Below are 24,628 nucleotides of genomic sequence, written 5' to 3'. Positions count from 1 at the left end.
TGAAACAAAGAAAGCACAGGTAAAGCTATTGTACCTTAGTCATAATTAATGGATGTAATAAATTTAATGTTATCTGTTCTTTAGGTAGAAAAAGCTATAATAAGATTCTAGTTTTTGCTTGGACTCTTAATGCTAGTTTTGAATTTACAGGCTTCCATCCATAAGGCTTAGTATGCTGTGGCTGTTCACTTTTGTCTGTTGATGAGATTCAGCATTGTGTTTAACAAAATTGCTTCATGTTTGTTTGTTTTTTTTCCTCCAGAGCATTTTGCTTGGAGCAGACATATGTTTGTTCAGAATGACAATTGATGCTCTTTCAAACTGAATTTCAAAGGTGTGACTGTTTAACCCGTATATGCCGCAACATACTCTCACAAAATGAGATGCACACATGGCATGTGGTTTCTGAGTTACATAGCCACATAAAGCTTTGGCAAAAACACAATGCATCCTTAAATAACCCTGGAAATAGGAGGTGAAGTAGCGTAAGATCTTCAGTCACTGCCTATGCACAGCGGATCACATCTACTTCTACTGCTCTGCTCACAAATGCATGAAGTGCATGCTACTAATCAGTGCGTTAAACATGAATAAATTCCAAGTCCAGTGATATGATTTGTTATCTGCCAAAGTGTAAGGAAACTACTGTTTTATGCAAGCATTGTTACTTATTTTGCAGTGAACCTAAACACAATATCTGTATTCCAATATTTATAAAGGAAAATGCAAATCATTCTTCACATGAAAGGGGCATGTTAATTTTCTTCGCTCTCCAGTGTTAACCAAGTGCAAAGATGTTCTAGATAACAAAGCATTCTGAAACTAAATCGTTCTTGAAACCCATTACTTCCTCAGAAGTATAGGGAAGGGGAAATTAAACTCTGTCTGTGTGCTGGTAAGCTGTTGGAGCCATAATGACTTAACTGAGCTATTACGTACTTTGCAGATTGTAAATCTGAACATACATATAAAATGAACTGAAATCCATAACCAAAGAAGTTATAATATTTTTCCATGTAATCCACAACTTTTTTAAAAAATAAAGTCCTTGAAAAGAAATCCTAGGTAATCTGTCCTTGAGTAACCTATGTTAAATGAGAGCTGACAGCTGAAGAGGATCAAGAACATGTTAACTATTGATGTGGGGTGGCAGGTTACAATGATCCGGCAAGGGGGTTCTGAACTTAATTTCACCTCATAATACCCACATAAGAATATAAGCTGCATTTCCTGAGTTCCTGTCATGTTCTGGGATCTTTTTTTCAGAGATATCCCATTGGTTATGTGTGTGAAATACGTTTTTTTTAAAATTAAATTTGGTCAGTGATGAAGCACAGTTGGGTTAAAATCCAAGTTAAAATCCAGCATCTGTCAATAATCCTCTACTATATAAGTTAAACAGCAAAAAGGGTGCTCACTGATTGAGTGATCAGTGGTCAGCTGATCAAAGGAAAAGTGAATTGGGAATTTCATGTATATTCAGATAAACTTCTGTCCTCTTTTCTGAACAGGAACACCTGATTGAAAATGAAGTGTCTATTCTGCGTCGAGTGAAGCATCCAAATATCATTATGCTTATAGAGGAAATGGACACCCCGGCAGAACTCTATCTGGTGATGGAGCTGGTCAAGGTTAAGACTAAGGAGACTTTTTTTTCCCCCTTAAATTCTCTGTGTTGGTGTGAAATCTGAGAATCTAGGAACATTAAGGTTTTGGGAGACACAATCAGATAAGATTTCAATGGCAACTTGCATTTTTAATCATGCAAATACTCCTGTCAATCAGTTGTATTAATGGAATTTATGTCCCTTCAGTTGTAATTAGATAATTACACAGATCTGAGGTAATTTTGCAATGTGCGCAGTCTAGAGAGAAGTGGATAGTGGTTTTTATATCATGTTTACAATATGCAGGGGTAATAGTGATATACATTTACAGACAGAACACCTGCATTTATTTCACTAATATATTTATTTAATAATTGTCTTTAAAGAAACAAACTCTCATGAATTTATCTTAGTAGACAATAGATACACTTAATAGTTTAAACTCAAGTGATTATGGTCCAGCAAAATTAAAACAAAAAATCTCACCTGTTTTGCTTATACCAAACATTCAGTCACCTTATTTCCAATTCCACTAGAAAATAGATTCTGCTTTCATATGTGTAGACAGAAAACAAAAAATCTTCATTTTGCAGTCACCCTGTGAACCAAATACATAAGTTCCACCAACTTTTAGTCATGCACTCTCTCATCCGTGTTATGTACATAACAGCAACACTGCACATCAGCTTGATTGGCATGTCAGAGATAAATAATCATCATAATCACTTTTTATTTCTGTCTGAAACATTGTTAGATTTGAGAGACCCCTCTAGAATGGTTGCCAGCCTGGGAAACCTCTAAAGAAAGTCTGTAGTTGTTGAATTCATAATTTCTGTAGTCTACCCATTTCTCTTCCTTTCTAGAAGTTATTTTTATATAGTAGAAGCTTTTTTGGGTTTAAGACAGTATTTTTTTATATATTTTAATACACCACCATCTTGGCCTGTATCTCCAGAATTGCTGCTTCTCTTCCATGTGTATTGAAATGCTTGGAATGCCACCCACTGCTCAGACAGATCACTCTTACAGATGTATCCAGGGTAACCATCACAGAGACACCCACGTAAAATTTGTTGCAATGACTGGAAATGCTGCATCAGTAACTCATTTACATGTTGTTGTATATTCCAAGAGGAATAGGGCATCCATAATCAGAGACTGCACGTTCAGAAATCACCTGTAGGTTCTGCACTTTGGTGTATCATAGAATCATTTAGATTGGAAAATATCATGCTAATGTTTTTTGTCCTTTTCAGCTATATTTATTTGATATTTCTGCAATATCTACAGAAATTCCAATTTGCAGTTCATTACAATTGCTGCATATTTGTTATGTTATGCATTTTATTATTAGAGTAATTATATTACTTTAGGCTTTATTCAGAATCAGGGCTGGTTTTTGCCATGTAAAGGTATTATATTGATAAGATGAAGAAAAGGGAAACTGTATGCCCATACCTGTACGTAATATGAATGAGTGATCAAAGGTAAGAAGATCAATAGCATGAAATCAAGACAGAGAAGAGCTGTGGTTTGCCCAAACTCAAAGCCTGGAGTACAGTTGAGAATTTAACGTAGATGACCCAAGTCCCAGTCTAGTATCTTGGTGACAAGATCATCTTTCCACAAAATTATTTTTTTACTGTTGAACAGACATTTGAGCATGCCTTTTGTAAAGGAAGATTTTACGCAGCTTTTTTAATAAAATACCATGATCATAATTATTTTTCATGTAGTAATCTGCTACCTTTCCATTACTTAGGGAGGAGATCTATTTGATGCTATCACTTCTTCTACGAAATATACAGAGCGAGATGGGAGTGCAATGGTCTACAATCTAGCCAGTGCACTCAAATACCTTCATGGTCTCAACATTGTGCACAGAGACATCAAGCCAGAAAATCTCCTGGTATGTCCCATTTATTTTTCTAATATCTTCTCTTACTTTGTTCTCATTAATGCAAATGCTTGTATATAAATGTCAAGGAGCTGAGCAGAGAACAGCAGGAATATTAATTCAGAATAAGTATGTATGAAGTAAATCTTCTGCTATGAGATAGCAATCACCATAACCAAAATGAGCTGTACTCAAACCTGTCCTTAAACCTATCTTTATTTACATTTTGATTGGCTGCCACTTGGATAAGCAGGAGTATTATCTCACAAACAATGAATTTTAAAGCTATGTCAATGAATTATTTATTTTAGTTTTCAAGTGGGAGAAAAGGTGGGCTGAGTGCCATTTCTTTGAACGATCATATGGTTATGTCAAGTAATTTTTTTTTTTGTTTTCTTTCACTGTCATAGTAGGAACATCTTTCTGATGATTTACCAGTATTCTAGCAATGAATTAACTCTGTACACACATTTATTTTGTCCTAGGGGACTGACTACTTTTGTTTTCAGCAGAGATATAAAAAAAACTGTGTTGACAAGAATTACCATGAAGTCTGCTTTGGGAACTGCTTAGACTACAGCTCACAGAATGGGAACAGCATTCTAGCTTGCTTATACAAAGAGGTTATACTTACATATTGCATATTGGGTATTAGACATTACGTGTCATGCACTGAACAGGGCCGTAGTCCCCCTGCTTGAGCCACTGTCATCAGGAATGCTAGTGGCTTTCATCAACACTTGGTAGGCATTTCTTAAAGCCTTCTGTGCTGTTTGTCAATGGTGTTTAATGAGGTTGCGTCTAAAGTAGGAGTCATGGCTTATCCCAGACTGGATTTTGAACTATTACAAGGATAGGGCTATAAGTTGAAAATATTTTCCAATTATTAGTCAATTCTTTCCCAACTAATTCCAGTGTCAGTGTTTAGCAATTTAAATAAGCCCTCAAATAAATTAGATTGTTTAGCAAAAGGAAGGGAGGGGAGGCTTCTCTAGGAAAATGTAGTCACAGCAACATGGCACTTCAGAGGAAGAAAATGAAGGTGGAGTTCTCACTTATTATCAGTGCATCTTCAAACACAGCCAGTCCAAAGAAATTTTAAGCTCTTATTAGTGATTGCATCAGTTATAAATAGGTGCAAATGTCCTTTCTGCCTAGAAAGCCTAAAGAGATTAGTCAACAGATGCAAATCTTACTCACTGTGATTGACAGTGGCAGAATGTTAAAGTAACATACTGGTATTGAATGTAAATGCAAGTAATTCCCATCAATTGCTACCTATAATTGCAAGTAGTTAGTTCTTTTGCACAGGGTCATCCAGCTGTCTGAAGTACATTCTCTTTACTAGTCATGCATTTAAAAATACAAACTCTAATAGCAGATATGAAGGTGTTGTATCAAGGAGGAAACACTTGTGTGTTTCCATTAATGATATGAATTACACAGGGAAATGAAAGAAGATGTTGCTGCTTTAGCAGTATTCAGTTGTTTGAGGAAACCAAATAAATTCAGCCATTCTGGAGTCCTACATTCTAGAAACTAGATGCTATTGAAATCATGTTAACATAATCATTTTACTTTAAGAACAAAACTGGGATTAATTTATTAGGGATGTTTCCTTTGCTGTTGGTCTGGTTTGATTTACTCTTGCTATCACTGTTGTAGAACACTTTTCTATTAAAATTGAGCATCTTTCATCAACAAAATGACTCAGAACAAGGTGTGCTAGATTCTTTATGGGGCTTTTGGTAAGATGCACGTGGGTCTGCACAGAAACCTAAACACTTCTCAGTGAGCTTTCTCACTCCTGTGCTGAACTTGCCTAGACTAAGCTTAGGGAAGACCTATGAAATATCCAGTACGCTAACTGACTAGATTTATGCTAAGTTAGTGAGAGATGTTAAACAAATCTGATTGTAGCTGTCAATCCTATTCTAAACTCCAGGTCCCAATCAGATGGAAGTATAGTATTATATTTTTCTTAATATACTTAAAACTTCTCAGCATTCTAGGATTGGGTTTTCTTTTCCCACCTCTAGTTGCTTAAGGCTCTATCATGGTGTGACCTACATAGCTGGCAGACAACTCCATTGAACACTAGCTCCAGCTGCACTGTGGTAATCAATAGTCATACCATTTTTCTCTTCTTTCCCTACAGGGCTGGGGAAGTTACCTCTTTTTCCTGTCTTCTCAATGTGATGATTATTATTTTCCAAACAAATTAAAGGATTTAAAAAATTCAGATGTTTTCCTCCTCATTCTGTTTTTATTTTGCTGATCCTAGGTATGTGAATATCCAGATGGAACCAAGTCTTTGAAGCTAGGAGACTTTGGACTGGCAACTGTGGTTGAAGGACCTTTATACACCGTCTGTGGTACACCCACATATGTGGCTCCAGAAATCATTGCAGAGACAGGGTGAGGATGACTGACTAAGACATAGATCTTGTAAGCAGTTATTTTTGGCAGGTAGCGCTCAACTCTTGTAAGAACTAGAATTCTCTAATAGAATGGGCCTCCATCTTTTTGTAACCAAACTACCTATGAGAAAACAGGCATCATTCAGTTTCTCAAAGAAGCCAGTTTCCTCGCTCACCCTGCTCCCAGAATTCACCTTTGCCTCCCTACCATCTCCCTAGGACCAGCGCTGGTGCAGTGGAGTTTATTGGTTTGTTTTCCATGCCTCACCTCACCGTTCAGAGCCCATTGTACCAGCTGCGGAAGCTGCCTGGGGATAAATGGACAAGCAAAACCCAGGGTTCATGTTTGAAACTGAATAATTTATATTGGAAGAGACTCTAGAGGTCACCTAGTCTAAACCTGTTCTTAGAGGAGGTCTAATTAGATCATGTTGAATCAAATGACCTTGTCTGGGTGATGCATGCTATTTGATAACTATTGGTTTAATTAAACAACACCATTTTTCTGTATTTAACAGGTGGTTGCATAAATACAAAATAATTTTTTAAAATGGCAGAATTTCACAAGTCATCTTTCCTTTTAGACTTATTAGACCTCCATTCCATCCTAGCTGATTCTTGCCATAGCTGTGACCATTCTGAATTTGGTCTTCCTAATGGAAGGAGGTTTGTTGTATTGTTTTTTAAGCATTGTTCAGTGCATTTGTCATATTGAGAAAGACTTCACAGCTGCAGTGAGCTCAAACGTCAAAGGGCACTTCATCTGCACATTTTAGATTTTTGACAAACTGAGCCTACTGGATAGAAAAGAATAGGAAAAAAGACCTCTGTGACCTTCAGTGTTTTAATTCTGTGCTTTAAAAGAAAGGTGCAGTTCTTTTTCCCTGTGTTACTCAAGAGACTGGAGAATTGATATCTTTCTTGTTGCTTAGCAACACATGATAACCTTAGAGATGGTAACTCCAATGTGGGGACTGAGAAAGCACATCCTTGTCTTTTATCATTAGTGATTCTGGATTGGGAAACCCTGATGCTGAATTGAATTTGAGTATGTTTGGAAGACCCTGGAGAGCCTTGAGGCTCATCAATTAAAAATTATGTCATCACGGTTTCCTAAAGACTGTGAAGAATACTAAGCAAAATGATGCTTAGGTACAAAGTACATTTCCACATCATCAGCAAGTAACTTAGAACAGATTCTCAGTATATATTCATGTTAATGTAATCAATTGCTTGATTGGAATGACTTTTTTTTAATCCAGCACAAGTAACGCAGTCTTGTTTTCTCAGATATGGCTTAAAGGTGGATATTTGGGCTGCAGGTGTGATCACATACATACTGTTATGTGGATTTCCACCTTTTCGCAGGTGAGTGTCCTTGTATGTCAAGGGAAAAACAGTAAAGAAGAAAGTTCTTTCTGAGCAAGTCTTACCTCCCTGAAGAAGGCATCCTGAGGAAAAAAAATGGATTAGATTCACACATACTCTTTACCATTTTGTTCTTTAAAATTGTTTTCACTTGTTTCTCTTGTCAGGTTTTGGGATCAATTTTATTTACTTATTTTTCTAAGGGAGCAACCGATTTACTTCTGTGTGCAGGGATATGGTGGTGTGAGGGCAGTTTTTATTTTCCTTTTGTCTGCCGTGTATATCCCAGTTCAATGAATGTGTATACTTTGCCCTCTAGTGTTTCTGTTTGGACACAGCAGCTTACTTACTTACTTACCACTTGTAGTGTGGAGGGTGAAGCTTAATGGTAAACTGAGGTGAGGGGAAGAATTTGCTTATGTTGCATTTTTAACCTTCTTAGTCTTTTAGATTAGTGTCATATGAGCAATGGAGTTTGCAAACATGGCTCTTGCTACTCACTGTCACAATATGTATGAGTTCTACTAAAAAGCAAATGGATGTGCTTTGTGCTTCAGCAATTTTTTTGCCAGGGAATGAGAAGAAATTGACACATTTTAATAGGGAATTCTCCTCTTAACTTGTAAGTTGTTTGTGCACAGTCTGTTTGTCCATTTTTACAGCAAAATACTTAGTTTTTAACTAAAAATTACCAGACTGACTATTTTGGATAGAACACAACATAAACAATTGTCAATGGAAAAATTATAATTTAGTTTAGGTACTTGTTTTTGGCATGTTCATGTTTAAACTGAAAACATGTTTTGAAAGATATACAAACAAATGGCAATTGCTTTGAATAGAGTTTGGGGGTTGGGCATGGAGAGTGTTCATATCCATGCTATTAGAATCAGGTCTTAGCCAAAGTTAATAAATATTTATGCAAAACCAACCCAAGAGGTAAATTACAGAAATAGGTTGGGTGGATGTTCACAGTGGCTAGGGCCAACACACAGAGGTTAAAAAAAAAAAAAAACCAAAACCAAAACAACCTGCTGCCATTGATCACTGAATATTCATGTTACCATGTTTTTGATACAAAAGTACTTATCCTTTCAATAGCAGTAGCCTGCCAATACTCAGTAACTGAATATATCATGTGTTTTCTTTATCTCATGTTTGGATTTTGAAAATTCTCGTGTTGTGATAGTTTAACAGAAGAGGCTCATTTCACTACGCTTCATGTCCCTATCACATGCTTTTTGTAGCAGGTCCTTTAGAACTAGGCTGGCAAGTGACTGACTTTTTAATCACCTTTCCCCTTCCTGTATGTTAGCTATGCAGTCTCTATTCCAGTGGAAGTCATTTCACCTCAATATATATTTTTCACCTCAATATATTAGTTTTTTTCTGTTCTGATCACTCATGACAGCGTAACTGTGGCAAACACCTCAGAAGTGCTGCCGCTATATAAGCTTGCAAATTATGCATTTATAGCAGTTAATATAACATCATATCTGTTCCATCCCCAAATCAGGTTAGAAATTCACATGACAAATTGACTTCTTTCTCACAATCTTTTTCATTACTGCTGTTCTACAGTGAAAACAACCTCCAGGAAGACCTCTTTGATCAGATACTTGTTGGGAAGCTGGAATTTCCTTCTCCCTACTGGGATAACATCACTGATTCAGCAAAGGTACTGATATGTTTTCCAACCTGAAACACTGTTTCTGACAAGCCACTGAAAAAAGACTGTGCTGTCTTGGAAAGGCAGACTAGAAGATTCAGAACAGACTCTTCCCCCTCTTCCAGCTGCTGTGCCTTTTTAGTTAGTTAGCTTAGCAATGCTTGATGAAAGCTGAGGTTTTGCAAGCCATCATGTTATTGTCTCAGTAAGTGTAGCAGAATGCCAGTTGCATTCAGTGAACATCACAGGCTATTCAGTTTACTTAATGATGGACTATTATAGCAGGTTCAGTGCTTCAGCTGTAAAATAAGTGTGTGTCTGATTTTTTTTTTTCCTCCTATCACTCTTTTAAAAAAGAAAAATTATTGCTATGTGGACTGAATGCAATTGACATAATTTGTTCCTATTTTACTTGAGCCAGTTATTAGAACTTTTCAAGAGGTTCAGCCAGCTTGATTTGCCATTGCTTATAGTTTTTGTGTTATCATTGCCATTTGTGCTTAAAATGATTGTGTCTGTAGAATAAAGGTTCCAACTTTTTAGCCCCACTTCTCAAGCTAATTCAGTAACATGCTCTGAATGATATCTGAGGACTCTAATTAGCAAGTGGACATTATTTGTTATCCAGTCAATGAGAAGTTGCATTTTTTCTGCATTTCCCAATGGCTGTTTATCCATTTGCCAATGTTTCCCAAGCCCCAGTCATCTCACACTCTTCCAGACAGGCATTCTGAACAACCAATGTCCTCAATCTTGGTACTAAAGGTGACCTTTCACTTCAGACTTACACAGACTAAATAACTTCGCTGGTTGGGAAACCTCTCAGTTAGGTATGTAGTTACCTGCTTGAAGAAGCCATTTCCCAAAACTGAAGCAGTGAACAATCTCTTTGAAATACTCCTGATAAGAATATGAAGACTGACAATTTGGAGGCTACAAAAGGTTTTTTGAGGGGGAATTTGGCTCCAAGTACATGAATTTCTTAATTTGGGAGGGGGACATATTTGTCTTAATAGGCCTGTAGACCCAGGACTGACACCAGTAAACTAGTTGTTAGTTACATAAGAAGAAACTTGAAGAAATAAAGAACTGAAGAAAGTTGGTTTGGGTTTTGGTTTTTTTTTTTTAAATTTTATTTTACTGATTGCTTTGTATCAATGACCTCTTAAGGTTTATTGTATCTCTCGGCACCATTAACAGAAGGCTCATGGAAGCGTTTGATAAAGCTAAAGACATCTGCACTAGTGCATCTAAAATATGATGAAAGCCACAATACCAAATATTTTGGGATTAACCATATAATTAGTAGAATTAAGCCTTTTTCTCCGTCTATCTGCTTTTTCCTATACCAGCTGATCCTTAGCTGATGAAATGAGTTAAATGTCTTTTTAAATGTTAATAGTCTGGAGCAACACAGAAGAGAACATAGTTTTCAAATAATTTCAGCAGTTTCTTGAATTTCAGATGCAATTTCTTGCCTCTGATTTGTGCTCTGTATGGACTGTTACTATGTGCACGTACACTGCCCGTAGAGGATCTCATCTGTCCCAGGTTTGTTTTCATTCTGGTCTCCTGTATGAATATATAGATAACAAACTGGCACATTACAGCTGATTTTTTTTTTTTAACATTTCCTTTTCATCTGGTTTCAAAAGACTTGGTGAAACATGAATACAATAAGGAAGTTGATATGAAATATGCTGTCTTAAATATTTTTAAAACTAAAGGGCAAATTTTTTGTTACACTAAAGTCACACTGGTATCACTGGTTCTGGTACCAGAATAAGCTGGGTTTTTTTCACCCAGGTAGCAAGAAAATTTCACTGAGAAGAACTTGGTGCAATAATATTTTCCATTGTAATATCCTTCCCCACTCTCCTCAAACTCTTCTTCTTTTTTTTTCTTTTTTTTTTTTCTTTTTAATAAAGGAGCTAATTAGCCTGATGTTACATGTGAATGCTGAAGCCCGATATACAGCAGCACAGATCTTAAGCCATCCCTGGGTGTCAGTGAGTAAATTACATTTTACTTTTCTCTAATTAGATATTAGATCTGTAAATCTAACCATTAAAGTGTAGTTTTCAGAAGCAACATTACACTTCTTCCATGCCCATTTCTGTTTATTGAACCACTAGTCCCATTTCCACATGAAAGAGAACAGCAAGAGTCTGAAGTTAGCTTCAGCTCTGACAGCACTGTTAGCTTCTGTGCTCTGAAAGAATAGAGTGAGGGTGTCGCTTGCTGACTGCGATTAGAAGGTGCTGGGGGTTGCTATAACCTTGCTTAAACATAACACAACAGACAGATGTGTGACTTGGGCATCTTTTTTGTTATTTCACGTTCAACCTAGAGAACAGTCATCTCAAGAACGTGTACCTGGAAGCACTGTTATGCATGTTGGCATCTTACTTCCTGCAATGCTACTTAAAGTACAATCTCCTGCTTCTTGAAGCACTTCAAGCTTCATAAGAGAAATAAAATTAGCAAATAAAATACCTGATTTAACATAGGCACTAAGCTGATGGCAACGGGGAGCACCAAAGTGCCTTGTTTATTGATTTAAAATCAGTTCATTATTAATAAATACTAGGTTTATATGCACATAGTCAATGTTTATTTCCACACACATTTTAAAAGAGGGACTGAATATGATCTATGGAGTTCCCTCAAACAAGAGAAGACAACTATAATGAGTGTGTCTATGCATAACAGCTCTTCTCAAATGTATTTATGTTACTGTAAAATGTTTCCACACTTAGGACATGATGGACCATTTAATACAGCTTATAATTGTGGGACAAATCAATGGATTGAAAGTATGCAGCGTCACATGGAATTTTAAGAAATAGAAGTTCATTCATAAAACATTCCTTTCCTCTGTAATTTGTCTTAACCCATTTGAACTATATCTCAGAGTGCATTCTCTTTTGGGGTGCCTGTCTGAACATTTACTTCACATTAAAAAGCAGGAAATACTGACGGATAGTAGAAAATTTCTCTTTTACTCAGTTACATTCAAACATACTTTTGGGTTTTTTCCTAACTTGAATACTGTGTTTATTCTTATACAGGATGATGCTTCCCAGGAGAATAATATGCAAGCTGAAGTAACAGGTAAACTGAAGCAGCACTTTAATAACAGCCTACCCAAGCAAAATAACACATCTGCTGGGGTTTCTGTCATCATGGTAAGAGAAATGAACATTTTTATACATCAATATTATACTTTGCTATTTTCCTAACAGTGCTCTATGAGCATGTGTGGTGCAAGAATAGCAAAAGCAAAGCTAGAATAGTCTCTAATTCTAGTCTTTATTTATGTATAGTGTGGATTGTCTCATCATCGCTTGAGAGCAACTGAGTCTATCACAGTGTGCTAGCTAAGCTATAAAAACAAGCTTTCAAACAGAAACATGTAAACACTAAGTAGTTGTATGTTGAAAGAAGCTTATTAATGATTTGAAATCTTTCATTATAAAAACTGTAATTTTTTTATCATACTGACCATCTAGTTAGTTAAGTAGGCTCTTCCCCCCTGCCCAACCAAGTATTGCTTGATCTTGAGCATACTGTTGTTCAACACTACACTTGCTGGGAAACCAGACTCCATTTCAGAAATTTTCTTTGTCATCTTGAATGTTTATCACATTAATTTTGTCTAACACCTGCTATGTTTTTTCTGTTCCCTAATAGGGAACTTTCTTCACAGCATACAAAGGAACCCTGATGGTCTATAGTTGAACTTACATAAACAGTAATTCCAGAAGGCAGATGTGTGAATCGTGGTAGAAGAAATGGAGTTTACTGTTATCAGTACTCAGAACTGCACTTGTAATTGACCAGTCACTTTTGCAGAGAATATACAACTGCTATAGAGACTGAACTGCCTTTCTGTTCTTACTGTGGTCCGTTCTTGTCTAATGCAAGGATGGATGCTGCATACAAAGAGTACCTGCGGTTACTAAAAGAAAAATAAAGCCATTTATGGTAGTAACATAACAGTGAATTCTACCCCCCCCCACACACACACCCCTCCCAGTTAGTATTAATTACTCTCAAAGTCCAGCCCACTTATGTTAACAAAGAATTGTTTTAATCATCTGAAAGTAGGTAAATGTAAATAACGTTTCTGCATACATGTATGCTTTTTCAAACACATTTATGTGAATTAAATAGGCTAAAGATTTAAAATAGGAAAAGTGGTAACATAAAATTAAAAATGAGAGAAGTCAGAAAATGGATTTCAGGTTCATGCTGTTGTCTACATTTCATTTGACAGTTTGACTTGACAGTTTGAGAGGGACTTCAGAGCTTCATTCTTTATACTGTTGAGACTATGGATAAGCCTGAAGCTGAAAACTGGTATAAAATGCACTATATGTAGTAAAAGCAATTTTAATTCTAACTCTCAGCCCCTCTCCAACTTGCATGGCACTTAAGCCTGTCTCAGATCTCTGACACAGCGTAGCTTCTGGCTGCTTATTGGTGTGGGTTTTTTCCTGATTCTGTTAGCTACTGACATTCCTTCAGCCAGGAAAGTACACCTCGTTAAAACTTTTCATTTTCCCTTTTCCTGCCTTATTTCCTTCTAACAGGTATGGAAGGATGTAAATGCATAATTATTTATTTCTGAATACAGCTCCCAGTTATTGCTGAAGGGAAAAGTAACTTCTTGTTCAAAACCCTGTAATCTAATGAAGGTTAAGCCCCCAATTTGTTATTCTTGCCCTGGTTTATCTAGAGCATTGAAATTTAGTTATCTTCATGTTAAGTTCTTCACTTGTACTAGCACTCATCGCTTAAAACCATTCAGATTCAGACAAGCACAGTATTGTAATTCTCATGTATTGCAGTGCATTGCTATATCAGTACACCTGCATATTTAATGGAATCCCTTTTAGCATCACTTCATTCAAATATTGTCATCTGGCCAATGCAGATAATACCATCATGTGGCAGATAAGTAAAACTGCACATACCTACTTCAGTGTTCTTGCACAGGAGACTCCTCCTGCCCCTAAAAGCATGTTGCTGTTAATTCATTACTGATTTTTTTGTTAATTTCGAAATGTTCTGTAAATCTATATTTGTCGCAATTGTGTTAGTTCTGCTTAAAGTAAGTCTAGTTTCTGTCCCTTGCTTCCTTCCTTTTTCCTCCTTTCCCAATGCCTGCGTTGCTTTCCTCTGAGTAGGTCCAAGGCAATGGTACGTACTAACTGCGATGCTTTGTTCTCCTGCACAAAAAAATACATGTTCTTCATTTTTAACAAGAAGAAAGGAGAAATAACGCAGCCAGTCTGAAGTGGAAAGAGCTTTACAACCACACAAAAACAGTAAAGGAAAATAGGAAAATCTTTTAAACAGAAAATGTTTTCTGTACTAAATGATGCATATTTGAAATACTTTAAGCAAACACTGATATAGCTAGCTATTTTTTACTTCCTCAGACGTATCTTGGTCTATTCCCCTGAGAGTAATTTTGTGCATGTGTGTATCTTACAATATCCAAAAGCAATTAGAAAAAGATGGGAATCCTATGACGATAGAACCAAAAAACCTAAAACCACTGAAATAAGCATTGTTTCCATTTAAAATAAAAATTTTAATTGTTACTTCAGCCTTTATGGCATCACAGAACTAGTCAGAAGGTAATCAGTCCTAAATTAATAAAAAAAATTCTTACTTAGCAACAGTAAAATTATCCCTCCTCTTCAATCTTTAAAAAAAAATAAAAATCCTAAATTGCATTACATAGGTATGTATTGCTATGTGCAAGGTGTGACAACTATCAGAGGCTACTGTAAGGACAGCACCAGAGAAAATCACCGTCAGCATGAACTGAAAGCATTTCCCTTCCCTTTTAAATAACTTATCCTGCCACTGAAATAGCAGCAACCTGTTTATTTACAACTCTTTTTCCAACAAGCAAAAGAGGAAATGCAATCCTGCCAGCATAGCAGCTACTTCAATAATGATATAACTACTGCACATCATAGCTAATGTCAAAAGCCTAGATACAGTTCAGCTGGTCATTTCCTTGCACGCTCCATTTGCAAAGTCATTTGTTAGTAGCAGAGAATTCAATTGTGTCCTATTGAATTTTCTCCTTGTTACCTGTATGCATGCAGACTAATGTTGTAACATGATTAAAAAAACTCAACCAACCAAACCCCACCCTAAATTCAAAATACTTAACCTTTTGTTGTGGGAACTTTTATACTCAGTACTTTGGTCTGAAAAAGCCTGGCAGGAAGGCCTGGCGGGGAGGAGGGGAATCATGAGGCTGCTTACTACCTTCCCTGCCCCACCACACAGTCACATCATTGTACAAAACAGAATAGTTTCAGCAAGGAGAGTCTGACTGAGGCTGATTCAAGAATAACCCACCATTTGTATACCTGCTAATTCCGGAAGTCCTCTGTTTGAGAAATTGGAGATACTAGTCCAGCTCTCTTTCTTTGCCAAGTCAGGTGGAAGAGAAATTTGAATTCAGGTACCCCATAATGAAGTTAGTTAGTTTTCACTACCAAGCTATATGATCAGTTTGGAAAAAGAAGGATAAGTACCTTATTTCTGCTGTCCTCAGTGACTTTGATGCAATAAACGACATCTGAGGAAACAAAAAAAAACCTCCAACATGCTAAATTCAACTTGTATAAAAAAATTATTTTGGTATCTAAAACTACATATTTTAGTGGATAGTGTATTAGACAAACTCCATTAAGAATACATAGAAATTTTCACATTAGTAAAGCAAGTCCCCCGAGCAATCAATTAAAAAAAAGAATGCTTATACATACATATGAAGGGAGTGTCACAAAGGTGAAATGCATTTTTTGTCTCTGTTCCTCAGTTCAAGTATCATACATTTGTGGATTACTGTAGAAAGCCCAAGCTGTACATGGCCAGAGTAAGTGTACCTTGCACTATTCTACATAACTGAATAAACTACAAAGAACTTAATCTGTATTAACTTAAATCTGTATTACCACTGGTACTTGGAGATCTTCCCCAAAGTAAATAGTTAAGCAAGCCAAGTAGTATACAGATTTATGATGCTCAGCATTAGCCTTCAAACTGTGAAACAAAACCAATGACACTTTCCCTCCAAGTCTTATAAAGCAATTTTGACCTATGTTTTTGATACAGGAACTACTAGATTTGCCTGTACGTCACTTCAGACATTCCACTAGCAATTAAACATTACACTGCAGTTTAATATAACAGTATCAAAAAAATCAAAGTTGTTGGCTTCAGCAGACACACCATATACTCCAGATAATCCACCCACAGCACTATAGAGTTCTCGGTTCTCATTCTAACCTGCTACACTCTTCTCCAGTAAACTTATTTTTAAGTATAGCTTTCAGAAATGATGCATTTTTGCTACTGTGTCAGCTTCATGAGAGGTCATTTGCCTACTCTCAACGATAAGCAGAAAAATAGACCCTTTAAGATGGAAAAAAATTGTTAGGTTTTTTTCCATCGGACATTTTCACAGATACACTTCTGTACCATGTGGTTTGTTACAAAAAATGTATCACTAACTTTTCACTAAGCAGCATGTGATTCTTTATGTCTGCAAAAACACAGGTACATAAATTTTGCTAATAGCTAGTATGAAGAGATCCTGCTATAGCATAACCACTCATGTAATTTTTTTTTTTTAAATTTTTTTTTTTTTTCCACATCAGACTTGCAAGACAAGATTTTAAACTTGCACCATCATTGCAAACAGAGGTCTGGAAGATAAGTTTTCTAAGTCAGCACCACTAAACACTGCAATTAATTATATATAAGATTTCTCATGTTATTTCTCCTTTTTTCCTGGCTCAATGCATGCACTTAATGTCTTGTAGATTGTTTTAACCCTTAACTGCTCTTTTCATATTTTGCCTTGGGTTTTTTGTTTGTTTTTAGAACACAGCTCTAGATAAAGAGAGTCAGATTTTCTGCAGCAAGCGCTGTCAGGACTCTGGTAGAGCTGGAATGGAGAAAATTTCTGCAATTGTTGCTGCAGCTGATGATCCTCGTGTGGCTGGGTCCAAGACCCTCTTCCCTGCTGCTTCTGAGCCACTCAGATCGCCCATGGTCCCTGCCTCAGTGTCTCCTGAGTTTGCTGGGGATCAGCCTGGTGCGTAGGACTGATGAAACCAAATCCAGCTGAAGCTCCCTGCACTCTTGCCACAATTTCTCTTCATTTCACACGCCAGTTTGTTTGCAGTTTGCGTGCACCCTCTCGTGGTGAGCCCAAGGCAGGCTCTGTCATGGGAGACTGATCTTCTAATAGTGGGTGAGCAAATGTGCGCTTTGAGTGCTCTTGGCCCTTGTCTTGAGAACAGCAGTAGGGGAAAGATTCTGGCAATGTTAGATGATTTTTAAGTGATCTGTGTTAGTTTAATTAACTGCATTTCACACAGCCTTGGGCTCTAGACTAACTTATGGTGTAGCTAACCATATTTTTATATGAGCAGTGAGACAATGAACAGTTACCTGGCCTCACCTCTATAAGCAGGCCCTGTTCTGTTCTTCTGATGAGGATTCTCAGAAAAGTGGAAAAGGAAGACAAGGGAAAAAAAACCTTATATTCACCTTCTATTCTGATGCCTCTATTTTTAGCCAAGTTTCTACTAAACTTGAAGAGGCAAATTTTCACAAAAAAATTTTTTTAGCGGACTAACTGTAAAATATCATGAGACAAACACTGGAGATAGAGGGAAGAATGGTTGTTTTTGCATCAAGTTTGTTACATGACTTGCAGGCTGCAGGGTAGTGTTTAGATAATACGAATTTAAATAAAGTGACTTGGGATGTAAACATGAGCACTGGACATTTATTTGTAATGAAGACTGGAGTCAAGGAAGCCTTTTTGTTTTAGCCATTTTCTATCCTAACCACAAGTGTCCCATCCATGCCTTTCTCCAGGATCAGACTACCTATTAGATAAAATAAAATTACTTTGGACCTGTGAACGGAAAGCCTGCTGCATGTTATCTAAGCTAGGATGAATGGAGCAGTTCCTAGTTCTAGGGTGAGCTGGTAGAGGAGCTACTACAAATAGCTGCCATCAATAGCTATCAGAGGTTTGTCAGTGCTATCCCCCTGTTCACCTGGTGCAGGCACTGGAAACAAGGATTGAGGAGCAGCTGTCCTTAATCTGCAGTCACAAGATAGATGAGGTTTTATCTTTACCATAATGCTTAGTTCAATATAGTATGTATTCAGCTTATTCTCTTCCTTTGCTCGTTCTTACGAATTGGTCATAGGTCATTTTCTTTCTTAGCTATACTTTCTACTAGAATTGTAAAAGAAAAACCTGCAATAAACTTTCTTCATTAAAAAAAAAGTCATTAATTTCTTTGAGAACTCATTTTTTTGTCATCTTCTTCACTCTGGAGAGATTGAACAGTTAGGTACCTACCAAAAAAGATTTCATAAAAATTATCTGAGGGGTTCTGTGGAGTACTGTGTCCAGTTCTGAGCTCCCCCGTTCAAGACAGACAAGGAACTACTGGAACATCTCCCTTATGAGGAAAGGCTGCGAGCACTGGGTCTGTTTAGCCTGGAGAAGAGAAGACTGAGAGGGGATCTCATCAATGCTTATAAGTATCTAAAGGGTGGGTGTCAAGAGGATGGGGCCAGACTCTTTTCATTGGGGCCCAGCAACAGGACAAAGGACAACAGGCACAAACTGGAGCACAGGAAGTTCCATCTGAACATGAGGAAAAACTTCTTTACTGTGAGGGTGACAGAGCACTGGGACAGGCTGCCCAGAGGTTGTGGAGTCCCCTTTTCTGGAGATATTCAAAACACAGCTGGACACAATCCTGTGCAACCTGCTCTAGGTGATCCTGCTTTAGCAGGGGCGTTGGACTAGATGATCTCCAGAGGTCCCTTCCAACCCCTACCATTCTGTGATTCCCATAACCTTTTGCAGTTCATTGACTCCTATGGAAGACATAGATTATACGTGACTGAACATAGGTGTTTTACCTTTTGAAGAGGCAAGTAAAGATCAAAAAGTGCCAACTGATAACTTAAGGCCATGGTATAGCTGAAAGATGTACAGCATCTTGGCCAAAAAAAAAAGGGTAGTAAAAGTATGAAAACATAGTATATGTCTTAAGCTATGATAAAAAGGTTGGGCTACAACCAGTCATTGTGAATTAACTTTGTTATGGGTTCACTGGAGTAAATTCAAAATATTTGGAGAGTATGAGAATGGCCTTTGTACAAAATTCTGTCCGTTTATATTTTGGTACAGTGCAAAAATATGAAGATAACACTCTAACCAACACTCTAACCTTACTCGGAACAGAAACTAGTGAGACCCCATTAGCTAGCCGTGTGTGCAGTTGGTAAGTTCTGTAATAAGTCTTAGACTAAGCTAGAGAAAGGATGCATAATTTCAGATGGAGCGGGCTAACCAGCCACCTACAGCAAGGAAAGGGAGCCCCTGACAGAGAAGACTGTGACAGACTACTGAATTGGGAGATAAATAAAGAGGGAGCAGCAACAAAGTGATGAACACTGTGTTTTCTGGTGTGGTGGTTTTTTTTTAAGAGGTAGGATATTCAGCTGTGCAAGGCCTAGATAGTTGTTCTACGAAGAAAAAAACCTGTCATGGATTAGCAGCGATACCTAATAAGTTGTGTTCCACAAAACGTCATGCATATATAAAAGAAAGGATGATAATGTGCCTGGTCATCAGCTCCCAGTTCTAAACTATTGCTTTGCCTCATGGAAGAAGAGAGTAAAGACATACATACCCTGAATTCATGTCCCTAACTTCACGACTGATGAACATCCACACCTTTCTCCAGGGTCAGACTACCCTATGGTAAGCATTTTGATTCACCGAGCAGTTGATAGACTGTGCCAGAACACCTATTTAAAAATAGTGATGACAGCTGGAAAAGACGATCATGTGGCCAACATAATCAGATAAAAACATGGGATAGCTTGGCAAGTTCTTAACTTCCTGCATGACCTTAGAAAAGTTGTATCACTACTCCATGCCTTAATTTAGTTCCACAGATGTTAAATCTTTGGTTGCATAGGTGGTATGTTTGTGATGCTCAAGGATCACAGTTTAACATAAAAATAAAGACATGTTGGTTAACACAAACACTTAATGAAGACTCATAAGTATTATGTTTGGATTGTTATCTACTGCACTTACATTTAATCTTTCTCTATTTGTAGAACCATCAGTTGCTGAAGGAAGGCAAAACCAGAAAAATTGTAAAACAGAACTATGCTATCTACTATAAAGGGCAAGAAATGACTATAGAAACTGTAAACTCAAAGTTACACTTTTAGCAAAAGAGGACTGACACCTTTTTTGTTTCATAGAAGTAGCTGACATTCATAGAATGGTTTGGGTTGGAAGGGACCTCAAAGACCATCTAGTTCCAACTCTGCTGCCATGGGCAGGGACGCCCGCCACTAGACCAGGTTGCCCAAAGCCCCATCCAACCTGGCCTTGAACGCTTCCAGGGAGGGGGCATCCACAACTCTGGGCAACCTGTTCCAGTGCTTTTGATAGATACTGATTAAATGCCATTTTTTTCCAAACACTCACCAGTGACAGCACAACTGCTACCATGCTTACATTTAAATTATTATTTTAAAAAGTTTTTTTAAAAATCCCTGCTCTTTTTAGCTCTTTTGAACGTGAGTAGTTGTTCACATATCCAAATGGAGCCTATTCCTGCAGTTCTAGATTTGAAATCCCAGAACTGAGTCCTCCCCTGCTGTAAATCAGCACAACACTAAGTTCACTGCGATTCCCATCAAAATTTACCATTACAGACAATTACCCCCATTCTTGAACTCACGAAATTAATTACAATAATTGTCAAAATACATTAAGGTAGATGGTGTTTTATGATGATGTTACTTTCAAGTATTGGCTCACGCTTACAGCTAGTCATTGAGAATATGGACGTAGGTCAGCAAATGTTACTTTGGACCACTTTAGTAATCCAAGATCTCCTGGGTTTAGATGCAGACATAGTTCCCCTCCCATCTAAACTGAATACCTGAGGAAGATAAGCTAGGAGGAAGTAATAACTAAGATTAAAACTAAAAGATTGCAGGGAAATTTTTCCTAAATTAAATAATTATATTTTATTTTTAAAAAATATATATATATAAAAAAGATACCAGAAAGTATTTTTAACCTATGTCTCACTCTGAATTTTCCCCTTTTTCCTGTGTTTGTTTTTTGGTTTGTGGTTTTGTTTTTGTTGTGTTTTGGTTTTTTTTTAATAAAACAAACCAAAGCACAGGCTCTTCTACTACAGTAGAGTATACCCAGTGCACTGGACTTAGGAACAGAAAGCATGAAGCTTTTTGTTTGAGCTGTGGAAGTTTAGTCTTTTAATTCAAGGAAGCAGGTCTTCTAAGACCTCATTAACCTCTCTCAAAAATAGAAGTTCTACGATTTAGGTATGTGGTGAGAAGACTACGGCAACAACACTAAGTTCTGCAAGGAACATGCAATGACATTTTTCTTGCTCTATGCTTAGACATCACACAGAGTGTGTACGAAAGAGGTTGTCAAAATACACAGTAGAAATGATCAAGCATCCTTCAGCAAGTGCCAGACACTGTGCGTTACCTCTTGGAAGGCCCTGGTGATACAGGAGACGCTCCAGCACCCTGGCGTACACCGAGGAGATCAGAAGCAAGATCCTGTATATGATTCCCAACAGGGAACACAACTTTGGCTTTTATGACAAGACTTATTTTCCTAATCTACTTGAAATAAAAAAACGTTAGCTAGGAAGCAGTAACTTGTTATACCACTGCCTGTACGTTCACCAAAAAGGGGTTCATATTCCAATTCACAGAAATTATTTTGATCGATCATCTCAAGCTAAACCAATAAATTTATGCAGCAAGCAGGAAATTTTTATTTTAGAAGTCTCATTTAAGCCTGGTTTTCATGTCTGTCTTCCTGCCAGTAGTCACTGGTCTAATTATTACAGATTGATAGGTAAATTTACTGAAGTATTTATTAACTTTTATATAAATATACATATTTATCAATTATCTTTTTGTTTTAACAGTTTTAAAATGGGAAATGATATTTCACATGTACTCATTATTTCTTTCAAGCTACATTCAAACAGCAATTGGAAAGCAACAGAAACGCACAAAACTAGTAAGCTATCCAAAATGCTGGTTAAGTAAAAAGATTTTAAAAAGGCAAGGAAATCAAACACTCCTACTGCAATCAGTTTCAATGTCTAACGCATACAAACAGGTATCTAGCTGAGTTTTTCTGTCAGGGGAATCCTTTCCATGGGGATTTTTGTTTTGTTTTTAAACTAAATTAGCATTGTATAAAAAAATACCAGGGCAAGGACTAAAGAAGCAAGTTTCCATGCAACCATCCATTAAGAAGTTTTTCCTCAGCTGTTGCTTCTGTTCTTAATTTTGTTTCAAATAGCATTTGAATTTTAAGTGCCTTTGTCATATTTGGAAACAGAAAGCTCAGAGTGAGAATCGTGCAAGCTGCAGGTTTCAGAGAAGCACAGCTTCACCAAGAAGTACCAGCAACTATTCCCTTCTCTCCAAAATATTTGCCAATTAATATGAAATACTGAAGTTTAGAATGTTTAAACGCTGAACGTTTAAGCACTTTCCTTGAAAAGACACTAGCTCTATTGTTTACAATGGCCAGATTTTGGTTTTGCACCTACGGGGGCTTGCTTGAAAAAAGATCCTTAGCACACAAGATAAGAGAAAAAGCAAAATGTGACAGCAATCTTAGAATCTTTATAATAATATGCTTCTTTATAAGAAGTCTCAACTAAAAATATTCAGAGATACAAGTTAGAATTTATTCTTTCAATCTTTGTTTCGTATGTTTTAATCCATTTTTTCCTCATGAGACTGACTGTATTTAAATTGCAGGGCTTTAAGTTGAATTTCATTAGATCTAAACAAAATCAGAAACCATTTCCTACAGTTTTTGATCCAGAGCTTTCAAAAAGCAGCTTGAAATTATGACGTGTAAGCATGGACATGTATCATTAACTGTATTAGTATACTGAAGATCCTAGGTTGGTTCTGCATAAAAGTAAACTATTTTGGATTTCATGTAATGTTGTATCACGTGGGAAATCCAAGCGAATGACTCATCTCAAGCGTTACACAAATATCCTAACCCTACATGGGAAAGGTCTCACTGGTTGAGAGCAGCACCCACATAATGGCCCATCTCTGGTTTTATTTAACTAGGATACAGCCAGTTTCTCAAGAATTCTTTTTATTTATATTTTATTTTATTTATAATTTTTTTATTTATATTATTCTCAGTCATTTTTTTTATTCCCTTTGAATTACTTGTAAAAGAAAGAGAAAGCAAAACAGAGATGCCATAACACAAGCACACTTAAACCTCTGTGAATATGAAACTTAGTACATAAAATGGAAAAGCTACAACCTAGACAGTCACCATATCTAGGCCATTCTTACTCAATGTTTCTACCAGCAATTATGCCCTGACTAAAGTTGCAATAAAATTAATTTCCCACAGAAGTCTCAGTTTTAAATTTCTTTTTGCTGCCAAAAGAAATTAAAACAATTTTTTGTTCCAGGACACCAGCTCTGTATGAAAAACGTGTGAGGTTTTTGTTGCTGCTGGTGAAATAACTGAAGAAACTCCACTGTTCCTTAAAAATCCCCAGCCTGATCCCACACATCAAAAGCATCACAGCAAAAAAGGTTCTCCATTAACATTTCTAAACAGAAATTCAATTTGCATATTTTAAAATTACAGTGAGAACCCCAAAACTATGCCAACTTCTGACAGTAGTTGTAAAAAGCAGCTACCACTGTACCACAGTAGTATAAACCGTGTGGATGGAAAGCTGCTCAGTGGAAAAGGACCTGGGGGTGTTGGTCGATAGCTGGCTGAACATGAGCCAGCAGTGTGCCCAGGTAGCCCAGAAGGCCAACAGCATCCTGGCTTGTAGCAGAAATAGTGTGGCCAGCAGGACTAGGGAAGTGATGGTCCCCCTGTACTTGGCACTGGTGAGGCTGCCCCTCGAGTACTGTGTTCAGTTTTGGGGGCCTCACTACACGACGGACATTGAGGTGCTGGAGCATGTCCAAAGAGCAACAAAGCTGGTGAAGGGTCTAGAGCACAAGGTTTATGAGGAGCAGCTGAGGGAACTGGGGTTGTTTAGTCTAGAGAAAAGGAGGCCAAGGGCAGACCTTATCACTCTCTACAACCACCTGAAAGGAGGTTGTAACAAGGTGGGTATCAGTCTCTTCTCCCCAATAACAAGCAACAGAAGAAATGGCCTCAAGTTACACCACAGAAGGTTTAGATTGGAAAAGATTTCTTCACAGAAAGGGTCATCAATCATTGGAACAGGGTGCCCAGGGAAGTGGTTGAGTCATCACTTCATTTACCTTTGCTTGCAATAACACCACAACGCGAACTTCCTTCAGAGAAACCACAACTCTGATCACACCATCATCTCTTGCCAGCTCCTACAAGGTTTACATCAGCAATCTTCACAGAACAGAAGGGATTTCAAGCTACTTGCGCTATTTCCCCACAAACCAAACTTGCAGCACTGCTGCTGACCAGCCTTGCCCTCAGCAGCAGAAAACGCTGCTTTCCAGAGCACCTGCCATAAACTAC

At 37.3% G+C, this 24,628-nt stretch overlaps 1 protein-coding gene across 8 annotated transcripts in view; it reads left to right on the top strand.

The window, feature by feature from the left end:
• The window catches only part of DCLK2 (doublecortin like kinase 2), an 87,575-nt gene extending 69,260 nt beyond the window's left edge, over positions 1-18,315 (top strand). For 2 of the 8 annotated variants that reach the window (XR_008577022.1, XR_008577021.1), the window contains 9 exons: positions 1,512-1,631; positions 3,370-3,516; positions 5,789-5,922; positions 7,215-7,292; positions 8,874-8,970; positions 10,890-10,970; positions 12,033-12,149; positions 13,241-13,323; positions 16,882-17,020. Coding sequence is in view for 6 of the 8 variants with exons in the window: in XM_054824904.1 (XP_054680879.1) it covers positions 1,512-1,631; positions 3,370-3,516; positions 5,789-5,922; positions 7,215-7,292; positions 8,874-8,970; positions 10,890-10,970; positions 12,033-12,149; positions 15,815-15,871; positions 16,882-17,103 (1,053 nt within the window). In the remaining 2 variants the exon portion in view is untranslated. Of the gene's footprint in view, positions 1-1,511; positions 1,632-3,369; positions 3,517-5,788; positions 5,923-7,214; positions 7,293-8,873; positions 8,971-10,889; positions 10,971-12,032; positions 12,150-12,654; positions 13,178-13,240; positions 13,324-14,153; positions 14,167-15,814; positions 15,872-16,881 lie in introns of those variants that run through there. The other 6 variants (XM_054824904.1, XM_054824902.1, XM_054824906.1 and 3 more) reach the window with 4 other exon arrangements.
• Positions 18,316-24,628: the final 6,313 nt, after the last annotated feature.

The sequence above is a fragment of the Grus americana genome, chromosome 4, assembly GCF_028858705.1.
Source record: "Grus americana isolate bGruAme1 chromosome 4, bGruAme1.mat, whole genome shotgun sequence".
NCBI lineage: Eukaryota > Metazoa > Chordata > Aves > Gruiformes > Gruidae > Grus > Grus americana.
This window is presented reverse-complemented; position numbering and strand designations above follow the sequence as displayed.